At 36.1% G+C, this 14,808-nt stretch overlaps 1 protein-coding gene across 1 annotated transcript in view; it reads right to left on the minus strand.

Annotated features, from left to right (window-relative positions):
• Positions 1-14,808, minus strand: part of PIK3C2G (phosphatidylinositol-4-phosphate 3-kinase catalytic subunit type 2 gamma) — a 390,888-nt gene that overhangs the window by 59,744 nt on the left and 316,336 nt on the right. The window contains exon 30 of the mRNA XM_079938052.1: positions 6,095-6,170. Within this exon, the coding sequence (XP_079794178.1) occupies positions 6,095-6,170 (76 nt within the window). The remainder of the gene's footprint in view (positions 1-6,094; positions 6,171-14,808) is intronic.

Below are 14,808 nucleotides of genomic sequence, written 5' to 3' on the forward strand. Positions count from 1 at the left end.
AGACTCAAATCAATAGAATTAGAAATGTAAAAGGAGAAGTAACAACTGACACTATAGAAATACAAAAGATCATGAGAGATTACTACAAGCAACTCTATGCCAATAAAATGGACAACCTGGAAGAAATGGACAAATTCTTAGAAATGCACAACCTTCCAAGACTGAACTAGGAAGAAATAGAAAATATGAACAGACCAATCACAAGCACTGAAATTGAAACTGTGATTAAAAATCTTCCAACAAACAAAAGCCCAGGACCAGATGGCTTCACAGGCAAATTCTATCAAACATTTAGAGAACAGCTAACACCTATCCTTCTCAAACTCTTCCAAAGTATAGCAGAGGGAGGAACACTCCCAAACTCATTCTACGAGGCCACCATCACCCTGTTCCAAAACCAGACAAGGATGTCACAAAGAAAGAAAACTACAGGCCAATATCACTGATGAACATAGATGCAAAAATCCTCAACAAACTACTAGCAAACAGAATCCAACAGCTCATTAAATGGGTCATACACCATGATCAAGTGGGGTTTATTCCAGGAATGCAAGGATTCTTCATTATATGCAAATCAATCAACGTGATACACCATATTAACAAATTGAAGGAGAAAAACCATATGATCATCTCAATAGATGCAGAGAACGCTTTTGACAAAATTCAACACCCATTTATGATAAAAGCCCTGCAGAATGTAGGCATAGAGGGAACTTTCCTCAACATAATAAAGGCCATATATGACAAACCCACAGCCAACATCGTCCTCAATGGTGAAAAACTGAAAGCATTTCCACTAAGATCAGGAACAAGACAAGGTTGCCCACTCTCACCACTTTTTATTCAATATAGTTTTGGAAGTTTTAGCCACAGCAATCAGAGAAGAAAAGGAAATAAAAGAAATCCAATTTGGAAAAGAAGAAGTAAAGCTGTCACTGTTTGCAGATGACATAATACTTTACATAGAGAATCCTAAAGATGCTACCAGAAAACTACTAGAGCTAATCAATGAATTTGGTAAAGTAGCAGGATACAAAATTAATGCACAGAAATCTCTGGCATTCCTATACACTAATGATGAAAAATGTGAAAGTGAAATCAAGAAAACACTCCCATTTACCATTGCAACAAAAAGAATAAAATATCTAGGAATAAACCTACCCAAGGAGACAAAAGACCTGTATGCAGAAAATTATAAGACACTGATGAAAAAAATTAAAGATGATACAAATAGATGGAGATATATACCATGTTCTTGGATTGGAAGAATCAACATTGTGAAAATGACTCTACTACCCAAAGCAATCTACAGATTCAATGCAATCCCTATCAAACTACCACTGGCATTTTTCACAGAACTAGAACAAAAAATGTCACAATTTGTATGGAGACACAAAAGACCCCGAATAGCCAAAGCAATCTTGAGAACGAAAAATGGAGCTGGAGGAACCAGGCTACCTGACTTCAGACTGTACTACAAAGCTACAGTAATCAAGACAGTATGGTACTGGCACAAAAACAGAAAGATAGATCAATGGAACAGGATAGAAAGCCCAGAGATAAACCCAAGCACATATGGTCACCTTATCTTTAATAAAGGAGGCAGGCATGTTCAGTGGAGAAAGGACAGCCACTTCAATAAGTGGTGCTGGGAAAACTGGACAGCTACATGTAAAAGTATGAGATTAGATCACTCCCTAACACCATACACAAAAATAATCTCAAAATGGGTTAAAGACCTAAATGTAAGGCCAGAAACTATCAAACTCTTACAGGAAAACATAGGCAGAACACTCTATGACATAAATTATAGCAAGATCCTTTTTGACCCCCCTCCTAGAGAAATGGAAATAAAAACAAAAGTAAACAAATGGGACCTAATGAAACTTCAAAGCTTTTGCACAGCAAAGGAAACCATAAATAAGACCAAAAGACAACCCTCAGAATGGGAGAAAGTATTTGCAAATGAAGCAACTGACAAAGGATTAATCTCCAAAATTTATAAACAGCTCATGCAGCTGAATAACAAAAAAACAAGCAACCCAATCCATAAATGGGCAGAAGACCTAAACAGACACTTCTCCAAAGAAGATATACAGACTGCCAACAAACACATGAAAGAATGCTCAACATCATTAATCATTAGAGAAATGCAAATCAAAACTACAATGAGATATCATCTCACACCAGTCAGAATGGCCATCATCAAAAAATCTAGAAACAGTGAATGCTGGAAAGGGTGTGGAGAAAAGGGAACACTCTTGCACTGCTGGTGGGAATGTAAATTGATACAGCCACTGTGGAGAACAGTATGGAGGTTCCTTAATAAACTACAAATAGAACTACCATATGACCCAGCAATCCCACTACTGGGCATATACCCTGAGAAAACCATAATTCAAAAAGAGTCATGTACCAAAATGTTCATTGCAGGTCTATTTACAATAGCCTGGAGACACCTAAGTGTCCATCATCGGATGAATGGATAAAGAAGGTGTGGCACATATATACAATGGAATATTACTCAGCCATAAAAAGAAACGAAATTGAGCTATTTGTAATGAGGTGGATAGACCTAGAGTCTGTCATACAGAGTGAAGTAAGTCAGAAAGAGAGAGACAAATACTGTATGCTAACACATATATATGGAATTTAAGGAAAAAAATGGCATGAAGTACCTAGGGTTAAGACAGGAATAAAGACACAGACCTACTAGAGAATGGACTTGAGGATATGGGGAGGGGGAAGGGTAAGCTGTGACAAAGCAAGAGAGAGACATGGACATATATACACTACCAAACGTAAGGTAGATAGCTAGTGGGAAGCAGCCGCATAGCACAAGGAGATCAGCTCGGTGCTCTGTGACCACCTGGAGGGGTGGGATAGGGAGTGTGGGAGGGAGGGAGACGCAAAAGGGAAGAGATATGGGAACATATGTATATGTATAACTGATTCACTTTGTTTTAAAGCAGAAACTAACACACCATTGTAAAGCAATTATACTCCAATGAATGTAGCAAAAAAAAAAAAAAAATGATGGGCAAGGTGGAACAGGAGTCAAGTGATCTAGGCAGAGAAAATTGAATCTGTGAGGTACTGAGGATCTTGTCTTAGTTGAAAAATTGGAAAAAGATAGGAATCAAGATGGGGAAGGACCTGATATTAGACTGGAAAGGGAAATTGGTGGGTGCCAGATTCTGCTGAGATGCATCAGGAGGATTTTGGTCTTCTTCCAAAGAGCTGGGCAAGCTACATAATTTGTGGGGGTCAGTGAAATAAAAATGCAAAATGAAGGGGTTTCCCTGGTGGCGCAGTGGTTGAGAGTCCACCTGCCGATGCAGGGGACAAGGGTTTGTGACCCGGTCCGGGAAGGTCCCACATGCCGCAGAGCGGCTGGGCCCCTGAGCCATGGCCGCTGAGCCTGTGCGTCTGGAGCCTGTGCTCTGCAACGGAAAAGGCCACAACAGTGAGAGGCCCGCGTACCGCAAAAAAAAAAAAAAAAAAAAAAAAAAAAAGGAAAATGAAAATTCAGAGCCCTTTTTACAGAAATTGTTAAGAATTTCAGTACAGTGACAGCAGGATTGTTCTAAGCACTGTGCTTTGTATGACTGCATAGGTTACAAGCCCATGATGTTGCCCTTGCCTAAAGGCAATGAGAAGCCAAGGAAAAGTGTTAAGTAGAGGAGAGAAGTGATTGGCTGGCACGTGGAAAAGATAAATTCTTCTGTTGTTCTACCGTGGCACGTTTAGTTAGTGAGTAAAGGCAAAGGAATATGAATATCTCCCAGATGCAGGACTATAAATGATTTCTAATATGATCTTTATAAGTCATGTGCCTAGATACATAGGTGTCCAGAATCCACTCTCAATTCATTAGCTGTGGTAGTAAAATGGTAAAGTCTGGGATTTTTGCTTAAGGTCATCCTATTTAAACCATTATTTAAATACACTTGAATAACTTTATCCTCTACTCATCTAACAACATAAGCTCAAAGTTTCAACTAGTTGACAAGAATTATGCTTAGAATAATATTGTGCTTCTTGTTTAGAATCAACTGATATTCTGTGACAAAAGTATTAACATTAAGAATTCAGAAGTAGGAAAGAGGAAATAATTTAAAGCATACAAGAAGGAACAACTTCCTGCTAATCCTTGTTTGTTGTAATGATTTGCATATCCTGCTTAGAAGGTGTGTTCTGTTGTTTTAAGATAACAAGCTGTATTTCATAGGCAGCCTGTATTTAAAAATATTGAGAATCAAATCTTTTGCTCATTAACAGTGACGAAACAAATCCTGAGTATTGTATGATGTAGTAAGATATAAGCAAACCAGAAAAAAAAGAATTCTCAAGCAACCATTTTAGTTTTTACAATAAGAATCCTAAATTTTTTGTGTGTATGTATTTTAAAACACCTTATAATAATCACCAAATTTAAAAACTTGATAGTGATCCACAGTTTACTTTTTGAAACACAGAGAAAGAATTTTCTTTAAGGCCTTTAATGACAAAATAGAGGCCAATCTAGTAGCTTTTTCTTAAAGTTTGACATCTCTAGAAATTGGCAACTTTATGATTATTGGGTTTTTTAATCTGTTTAATGCAAGTTTATAAATATTGATTGTGAAAATCTCCCCAGCTAATACTATATTTTTTAAAAAGATATTTGTTGTATAATTTGTAAATTATGACAATAAAAATATTTTATATTGTGGGCATTATTCTTCTTTAGATACATGCTATAAAATGTAAGAAATTACCTTACTTAATATTGTTTATGTTATATATTGATATATATGTATGTTATATATATATATGTTATATATTGAACATATATATATGTTATATATTGACTATATAAAGCATCTTAGAGAGTAATGTTACATGAGTAAAATGTGGGGAATAAAAGTGGTACAATTCTCATATATTAAATTAGGATTTGTTAGTATAGAGCAATGCATAGTAGGGAAGTGAGTCCTTGATTTAAAGTTACTCTCAGTCTAACAGGAGAAACAAGGCAGACACAAAAATAAATATGTAACAATAAATAGTCACACTATAAGACCTGACCTGGCTGTACAGAACTGTTGTTCTGTATGAGGGTTAAATATCTAGGATGTCAGATACAGGCAGAGGTAATGAGCAGATGGGCCTAATCTTAAAGGCAGAGAATTGGAAGGTGGATGTGGATAAAACTCAGACAGGGAGCTGCAAAGGAAAGGGGGGTAAGCTCTAGAAAATTATGGGTTTGCAAATCTTATATGAGATAAAGACCAGTATCAGTATTAGATGGCCACTGGCAATGGAATTATATTACGAATGCTTAAGATTGATAGGACATTCTAATATTTTAACGGCTGAGATGCTCTTGGCTTCACATAAGAGAAAACTAGAGATAACTTAAGCAAAAATGGAGATGAACAAATGGGTAAAGACCCATCCCCAAGCATGTAATTAAACCTAGGCCTCTCAAAAAAATAAGTAATATTTTAAACTGTCAAAAAAAAAAAAGATTGACGGGACATTCAAAAAGAGTCTCTGCCAATCTAGGTGAGATGATGATAGAAAAATTAATTAGAATTAACATACATATGGCAGAGAATAGGGTGAATAATTGTGCTGGTCTAGTTTGGGATCCTGGTAATAAAAGAAGACTTCATGAGGGAGCTGGAATAATTATTGAGCTTTAAAAGATAAGAGTGAAACTGCTAGATAACTCATGATCATTATTATTGCCTAATATTTATTTTTGTTGCTTCCAAATATGTTGAGTAAATTGTAAGACTTACCTGCAGGGGAAAACAGGACTTCTGCCTCTGAAATGCAACTCCATCTCAATGCACAATTAATTGAAATGAGTTAATAGTGTGATACCATGTAGTTATTATAATTGGACAAATATATCTGGGTTTAATTTAACTTGATAGACATAGTCTAAGGAGTTAAAAAGCTTTCGAAGTGGTTAGAAAAGACTCTTAAGGCCTTATTCTTAAAAAGAGATTTTAATTTGAAAAATAAAAAATTATAGTTATGATTTTTGTACAATTATATTGAAACAATAATTGTACATAGAAATAATGATAAAATTACTTGCCTAGGTCCACAGGTGATGATTCTTCCATTGTTTGTTCCACAGGCTCAGAGAGGAAAAAACTAAGTACACAATCACTCTGAAAAATAAGGCAAAATAAAATATTTTTTCATATCTTACATTTATTTATTGTTCCTATTCCCTAGTATTTAAAAATGTTGACCCTAATATATAATGTTTATAGATACCTGTTTTATTTATAGATATATCTATATTTACAGATTCCATAAATAGAAAAAATATACTAGGAAGTTTATTAAGTCAATGCTATAATTTTACACCAAGTTAAACTTAACTTTCATGAGATTAGATATCTGGTTATTTGATATTTCTTTAAGAGGCTCAGGTGTGCTCTGCTTTTAGAACTCACCATATGTTTATATTCTTGAACTTTACAATTATGCATGAATCTCACACCTCCTTTTTCTAGAAAATGTGTACCATTGGACAAAACTTTTGAAGAAAAATTACTCTCAGTAGGACACAGGTACTCAGTGAAAACTCATTACTCCTCAAAGTTCAATTCTAGAAATGCTCACTAATTACTGACTACACCAATGCCATAGAGGAATGTTAGGGGATATTTAGAAACAGAAAGATGCAAAAGGTGACCCCTCTCTTTAGAACACAATCTAGTGGAGGAAACAGATTGTATTGAATGCTTTAATAGAAATTCTAGTTCCGTTTAATTTTAGAACAAATAAGTGAGTGTGCTTCTCTTTTAAACTGAGATTGTCACAAACAAACTGACATTTAACCTGGGCTCCAAATAAATGGGCTAACTGGTGAATCAGAATAACTTTTCCTTAGTGACACTGACACACATTTTGTTTTAAGCCATTATATGACCAAAGCAGCCCTTCCTATATTATTATCTGAAGGGCACCACTAAATAATTGATTATTTCTTTTGACTATCATAAGCTGATGCCATAGTACCTGCAAAGCTGCCTGACATTCTACCCAGTTAGCCTTCATTCTGTGCAATGGCTCTTTAAAACCTCTTCCAGAAACTTACACTTCCAACTCTGACTCCTTCTTTGCTGATGATTTTGTCTCCACTCTAGAGAAAATAAAAGGCAGATGGAAACTCCTATATTTCCTGCTACAAAATCTACAGCTGCACAAAGCCACTTTTTCTCTTTTTTTCCTGCTACACGGGAAGAAGTGTCTCTCTTCTCATCTATTATAAGTTGAATTCTACCCTCTGAAAATTTATATGTTGAAGTCCTAACCCACAGTAGCTCAGAATGTGATCTTATTCGGAAATAGAGTAATCGCAGATGTAATTAGTTAAATTAGGTTGAGGTCATATTGGTGGAGGGTGGACCTCTAATCCAATATAAAAAGGGAAAATTTAGACACATTCATGTAGCAAAGATGATGTGAAGAGACATAAGGAAGAAATGGCCATCTACCATCTATAAGACATGGACAGAGGCCTGAAATAGACTCTTCTTCACAGCAGTCAGAAGGAACCAACCCTGTCGACACCTTGATTTCAGACTTCCACCTTCCAGAACTGTGAGACAATGCATTTCTGTTGTTTACATCACCCAGTTTGTGGTACTTTGCTATGGCAGCCCTAACAAACTAAGACATCATCCAATGCTGATCACGTCTTTCTGTGTCCTAGATTCTATTCCTTCCTCCTCAAGAACCTTGTAGAATATCCCAATCTATACTTTAGTGTCTTTCTCTTCCTCCATTCCTCCCTCCCTCTTTCTCTTTCTTTCCTTCCTTCCTTCTTTCTTTCTCCCTCCCTTCCTTCTTTTTCTTTCTTCCTTCCTTTCTTTCTTTCTTTCTTTTCTTTTATTTTTCTTCCTCCCTTCCTTCCTCCCTCCAATATCAAGTGTGGCCAACTCTCTCCATTTTAACAACTAACAAACAGATGAGTCAAACCACACAAAGTACACTCACACAAAAATAATGTCTTGTCACTAGTGCTCCTTTCAAGTCCTATTATTTTTCTCCTCTTTGACACAAACTTATGGGAAGAGTTGTCAGCACTCACACTGGTTCCTCTTCTTCAACTTCCACTCACTTTATGATCTATCACACTCAGGTTTCTGTCATTAATCGTCCTCTGAAAATGCTCTTACCATCATTTCTCTTTTTTAAGGTCATTTTTTCCCCTAAATCCAATGGAGATTTTCTTGGCCCTTATATAACTACTCCATTTTTAGTGAAAAACTCTTTCACCTGCTTTCTTGATAGCAAGTTCTCCCAGTTTTTCTTCCATTTGTCCTGCCATCTCTTCTTAGACATTTTTCAGGCTCCTTTTCCTTTTGCTTATAACTTAAATTCTAGCGTCCCTCACTTCTAGGCCCATCTCTCTCATTACTCTAACACATTCGTTCCCTGTGATGTTATCCCTTTTGGTGGCTTCTATAATGATGCACAAATCTAGACCTTTATCTCAGATCTATCTCTTGAGTCTCAGCCCTCTACATCAAAATGTCTTTTTATTGGCTTCCTTGACTAAAGATAATTAAAACCCCCAAACTACACGCATTTTCTTTCCCCTCGATTTGCTACTTCTTCCTGTATCCAGGCTCAAAATAAGGTATATCGTTTTGGACTCTCCATTCTCCCTACCCCACACAAAAAGTTAAATGATAAGTCCTATTAATTTCACCTCCTAAATACCTCACTTATCCATTTCTTCCCTCCAGGTATACTGTCGTCTTCCTTGTTCTAGTATCATCACTTCGCACCTAAGTTACAGCAAGTGTTCCCGACTCTTTTCTTGCTACCCTTTCATCCAGTCTATTCATCACACAATTGCCAAACTGATCTTTCAAAATAAAAATCTAATAATTAACTGCTTAAAACCCAGAAGTGACTCCCCATTGCTCTTAAGCAAAAAGATCAACTGCTTAACAAGGCTTGTAAGACCTTTCTTGAATGGGATCTTGCTCATTTCCCTATCTTCATCTCTCACCATTTCTCTTCTAGTATATTAACTATACTGAATTATATTTCCTCAAGTGTGTCATGCTCTCTTATCTCTGTTTTTCTACATGCTCCTTTCTCCATCCTTTCCACCTCTATCCACCCATTTGCCCAAGTTTTATCACATTCTCTCTTCTCTACTCTTTTAGCCTAGTCAGTGAGATATCAAGAGCAGAGATCATTTATTCACTCATATTTAATATAGTATTTTTACTCAGTAACTATTTATTAATAGAAACTGAGATCTGTATTCAGATATAGAATACATTGGTCTTCTAATGCAAATATTTTTATCTGTGTAGCAGTTTTATGCATCATTGTAAACTAGTTAATTAGCAATTTTTATCTCTACATATTGATCTCTTGTGAACTTGTATAATAATCTATCCTCAAGAAATATATCCATCTTCAGGAAGCTGACCAAATCAAGTTTTTTAGTTTGAAAGTCTGAAATCAAATTTCAGAATTTGTTGAAGGGAATTTGACCTTCTTTGGCTTTTGACAACCAGTCAATTATTATTCTCTGGCAACGTTTTGACCTCACCTCCTAATGGTTATTACACTTCAAGAGTAGGCAGAATATCTTCCCAATTCGTGTCTGAAATGTCACCAATAGCTAATTATTCCCTTGTATTTACACTGTCATATCCTTGAAACCTACATTTGTAATTCCAGGTGTGGGTGACATGCTGAATACTAATTTCTTAATGTAGCAATATGGTTTTCATTCTTGAGGAAAAGCATGATCCAGTGTCAATGGAAGGGAGAAATCAATAAAAATGATTAAGAAGATAAAAAAAGTAGTATTGCTTGATTTCAAAATAATCAAATTTTCTCCTCAGATTTGGTTTTACTTATGTACATGTATCCCACAGCTTTTTAGCACATTGCACTACTGGATAGTTTGGAGAATTATAGAAATGTTAGTGCTACAGTTGCTTTCACTGATAACCTGAACCAGTGTTTTCAGTTGGGTTTGTACTGACCACCAAGCAGTGTGGCTATATTTAGTTGTGTAGGTTGTATACTGAGCAACTCTAGGGGTGCCATTTTTACATTGACTATAGATATAATCCTAGTCTGCAGGGCTTTCCATATATAGAGCTGCCAGATATAACAAATAAAAACAGATGATGCCCATGCAATATTTACAATATACTTACACTAAAAATATTTATTTATCTCAAATTCAAAGTTAACTGGGCAGCCTGCATTTTATCAAGCTATCTGACAATCTGAGATGCTTAAAGATTTATGGGCACACTTTTGGTTGTCTCAATGACTGGAGGGTACAGTTGGCAATTAATGAGCAAGGCCACTTATCTTAAATATTCTGAAATACCAACAATATTCTCCCATTATTAAGAATGTTGTTTTTCTGGGGACTTCCCTGGTGGTCCAGTGGCTTGCACTCCCAATGCAGGGGGCCTGGGTTCGATCCCTGGTCAGGGAACTAGATCCTACATGCTGCAACTAAGACCTGGCACAGCCAAATAAGTAAATAATAAAAAAAAGAATGTTGCTTTTCTGTTTAATTCTTCAAGTGGTAATAGTTTTCTGGAGGACAAGCTCTGAATTTAACTACTTCATTCTAGAAATGAGAAAACTGAATACCAGATGGCATAAGTGGTTGACTGATTGAGATTAGTATAAAAAAAAGAATGTAGAGTAAATCAGTAAGCCCAGGCCCACCTGTGTTACCACTGCCAATGACCTATAGATGTGAAGAATACATATGGGGATAGGTGGGAGATGTGCCTAGAGAGAGTTTCGTAGGAGTCCTAGAGCATGCTGGTCTTCTGCACAAACTTAAAGCTACTGGGACCTATTGATGAATTTTAAACAGAAAAACATCATGATCAGATATTTCTTAGAAAGTTGACAGTGCAGCATTGTGGAGGAAAGAGAAAACAGCAGTCAGCCTTGGAGAATGTCATCAGCAAAGCTCCTTATAAGCTCAACTTACTATATTCTCTGAACAGTCCCTTCTGCTTTCCTTTTAAGTTTCTGAAATGGTAGTAATGCTGTCTCACATTCCCTTTATAACCCTGGTCCTGGGGATGGGGTAGGTATCCTCCTTGCATCTCCTTGATCTTCCAATCTCCACACTTTCTTCCCATATAAAAATGCCCTGCTTTGAATATCCATGTCTACTGACTATACAGCCCTCTCCCTCTTGTTGTTGCACTTGTCTACTGATCTCTAGGTCACTGGCCTTCATTCCTACAACATTTTAAACCCTGGAACACTGTCATTTTCTCCAATAATACTTGTCATAATTCACACTTATTTTAACATTGACACAAAGCATCCTTCTTTATGGTAGATTCTTTGTTTTTAACTCATCTCATCCAATAATCTTGTTCTGCATCTTACTCCATCACTCACTCTTGTTCTCTTGATCTTATCTGGATCAGTGACTGAAGTTCTTCCATTGTCTTGATTCCTAGCTTCTGAGTCTACAACCACCCGCTCCCTCCTTTTCAGCTCTTTTCCTCTAGTTATGTAACTCGAACAATCTGTTGACCTTTTCACTGACCCTAACTCCTCTCATTATTATCATATCCCTCCTTGGCCAATATGGATCTCACGGTCAATACTTATAATAACTCTCTCGTATACTCCTTTTAACTCTTTTGACCCTTTCTCCCGTTATTCTATTATTCACTTGGCAAAAAACAAAAATGAAAACAGAACAACTCTGGTTACTCTCTGCCAACTCTGCAACTGTAACAGGTGTGCTGAATGTTGCTGGAGAAAAGCACTCAACCGTGCTTACTGATCTTACTTTCACCTCATGCCCACTACCCACAAATTGGTGCTCAATTTTCTGGCAATTTTTCACATCACTACACCATTTATTCTTCCATTCACCTATAGGACTATTTAATACCCTAGCCTCACTCCTCAAAATGCCAACATGCTTTTCCCCTCTTTCAATCTGTTCAAGGCTCTTTTTTTATTGGTTGCACTGTACGGGCTTGAGGGATCTCAGTTCCCTGACCAGGGTTTGAACCCAGGCCATGGCAATGGAAGGGAATCTTAACCACTAGGTCACCAGGAACTCCTATGGCTGTCTTCTTGTTTACAGAAAAAACAGGAGCAGAAAAGAATTTCTATAAGCGCTCAATATCTATCATCTTACCTTACCTCTGCCATTTCGTCCACTACATAGGAGGACTGCCTGTGCTTTAATTTGAGACTGATTTGGGCACTAGATCACATGCTCTCTTCTCTAGTCAAGATCATCGCTCTGGTATATGGCTAATTGCAACACCAATTTTTGCTTCTTCAGTGGATTTTCCTACCAGCATACACGTATGCTATAATTCATTTCAGTAAACAAAATTCTTGACTTACATTTCCCTGCACACTGTTTTTTTCCTATTCATCTTTAGTAAAGATTCTGCAAGGATTGTTTTCCACTTTCTACCCCAAATTTCTCTCTTCACATTCTCTTTTGAACCCATTCTAATAAGGTTTTTGTTCCCAGCACTCTCATCAAACTGTTTTTGTTAAATTCACCAATGATATCCATTCTGCTAAATCCAGTGGTCAATTCTCAATTTTTGACCCATTAGTAGCATTTGAAACAGCTTGTCATTCCTTCTTCTTTGAAATAATTTCTTGTCTTGGATTTCAGGCACCATGTTCTTTTTTTTTTTAATTAATTACCTCCACGAGTCATTTATTTATTTGGCTGCACCACATGGCATGCAGGATCTTAGTTCCCCGACCAGGGATTGAACCTGTGCCCCCTGCAGTGAAGCGTGGAGTTGTAACCACTGGACCAACAGGGAATTCCCAGGCACCATATTCTTTTGGTTTCCAACAGATTGCTCTTCCTCAGTCTATTTTGTTGATTCTCTTCCATCTTCTCAAACTTTAAAGTTGGTGTGCTGCATGGTCTCGTATTCAGACCTCTTCTCTTTTATATTTACATTTTCACCCTAAGTAACATCCAGTCTCATGGCAATGAAAACCAGTTATTAATTGAAACTCCAATATTTATATTTCCAGCCTCTCTTTTCCCCTCAACTCAAGACATTCAACTTTCCACTTGACATCTCTACTTAGAAGTCTCACAGGCAACTCAAACTTAATATTTTGATCCAAGCTCCTGAAAAACCCTCATTCCGCACTGCTCTTACTACAGTTTTCTCCATCCATCACAGCAAACATTCAACCAATGCAAGCTTGTATGGCCATAAAGGTGGGTTGATGGCCTGCACTTATCCTGATTAATCAGTTCCTGTGCCCTAACAGTTGTTAAATATTTGGAACATCCCTCCTATGTAAAACATTATATATTTGGTGAATAAATTAATACATGGTTGGTATTTGTCTTAAGGACTCTGAAGTTATTGGACTTTGATATCAATGATCCATGTAAACACATTAGGTTATATTAAACACTATATGAGGTTATACATATACATTTTTTTGCTTGAGTAGATGTTTATCTAACTAATATAGGATTCTTAGTGTCTAATAATGTGTTCTTAAATTAGAAATTCAGTCAATAAAGAGCAAACTTGAAGCCAAGTGAGAAATTTTAAATCAAAATCTGCATCAGCTTATATTTTAAATTCAGAGCTCACATTAATATTTTGTTTACCAATTATATTATTAAGTCATTGGTAATTTAAAATCATTGATTTTTGAGACAGTTGATCAATTCAGAGTTGCTCAAAACCTAAGTGTTTTTCCAGTATCCTATGAACATATTCTTATTCTCAAAGACTACAGAGAGTTAAAGTCCTTGCAAAGATCAGAAGTGATGCAATATAACACAGAGATCAATTTTTCCTGTCTTTAAAATAACACATTAAGAATTCCCATTTATTAACAGACCAGCCAACATCTAGAACTGACTGCAAGATTTAGTTTCAGTGAGTTAAAACAATAAGCTAAATCTCTCTCAAACTCCATGAAGCACCGTAAAAATGTGAATTTAAAAATGAATTCCCATAAGCATTTTAAATCAAAGTTGAACAGTAATTGTATTTTATTGCTTTTTTCATAAAGCAGCTTGTCATAATGTCCAGTCTTTAATGTAGTTCAACCCACTGTATTTGTATTGGAGTTACATGCAAGAATGATACTATGAAAAACAGTGAACTTTTAAAGAATCTTTTATAATTCTGGTTCTCAAATGTCATCAGCATTTTACCAGACTTTGAAAAATAATCTTGGTTTTACTGATGATACACATATGACATTTATCCTGCCTGCATCGTAATCTCAGCCAGCTCCAAATAGGAAAAGAGCAATGTACTGACAAATGTAGTAATTAACATCTGGGTTTAGCAAGCAGGGAACAAGAAACATATGTTCATTATTAAGGTAGGATTTACCCATTTGGATTTATTTTGACATTTGATTTCTGCTTAAAAAAATAATATTGCTTAAGCCATGATAGCATTCCTTATTTTAAGGGACCTCTAGAAATGAGCAACAATACTGAGAAGAGCCAAAAATCACAATGAATACATGGCTTTAAAAAGTTTTAAAGCAACTGCTGTTTGTATGTCTCAGCTAAACTCAAATGTGGGTACACATTTCTTTAGGTACTGCAATCATTTGCTATAACTTTTATTACATATTTATATTGCCCTTTATAAAGATCTTAATTTAGTTTGCAACACAATTCAACTAAAACAGAGTAAAATTTTAAAAAGCAAAAGGAATTCCTGTTATCACAGCTTGTGGAATGAAACTACAAACACTTCAAGAAAAAAAGAAGTTTCAATGAGTTTGGGA

The sequence above is a fragment of the Stenella coeruleoalba genome (genome assembly GCF_951394435.1).
Source record: "Stenella coeruleoalba genome assembly, chromosome: 11".
Lineage (NCBI taxonomy): Eukaryota > Metazoa > Chordata > Mammalia > Artiodactyla > Delphinidae > Stenella > Stenella coeruleoalba.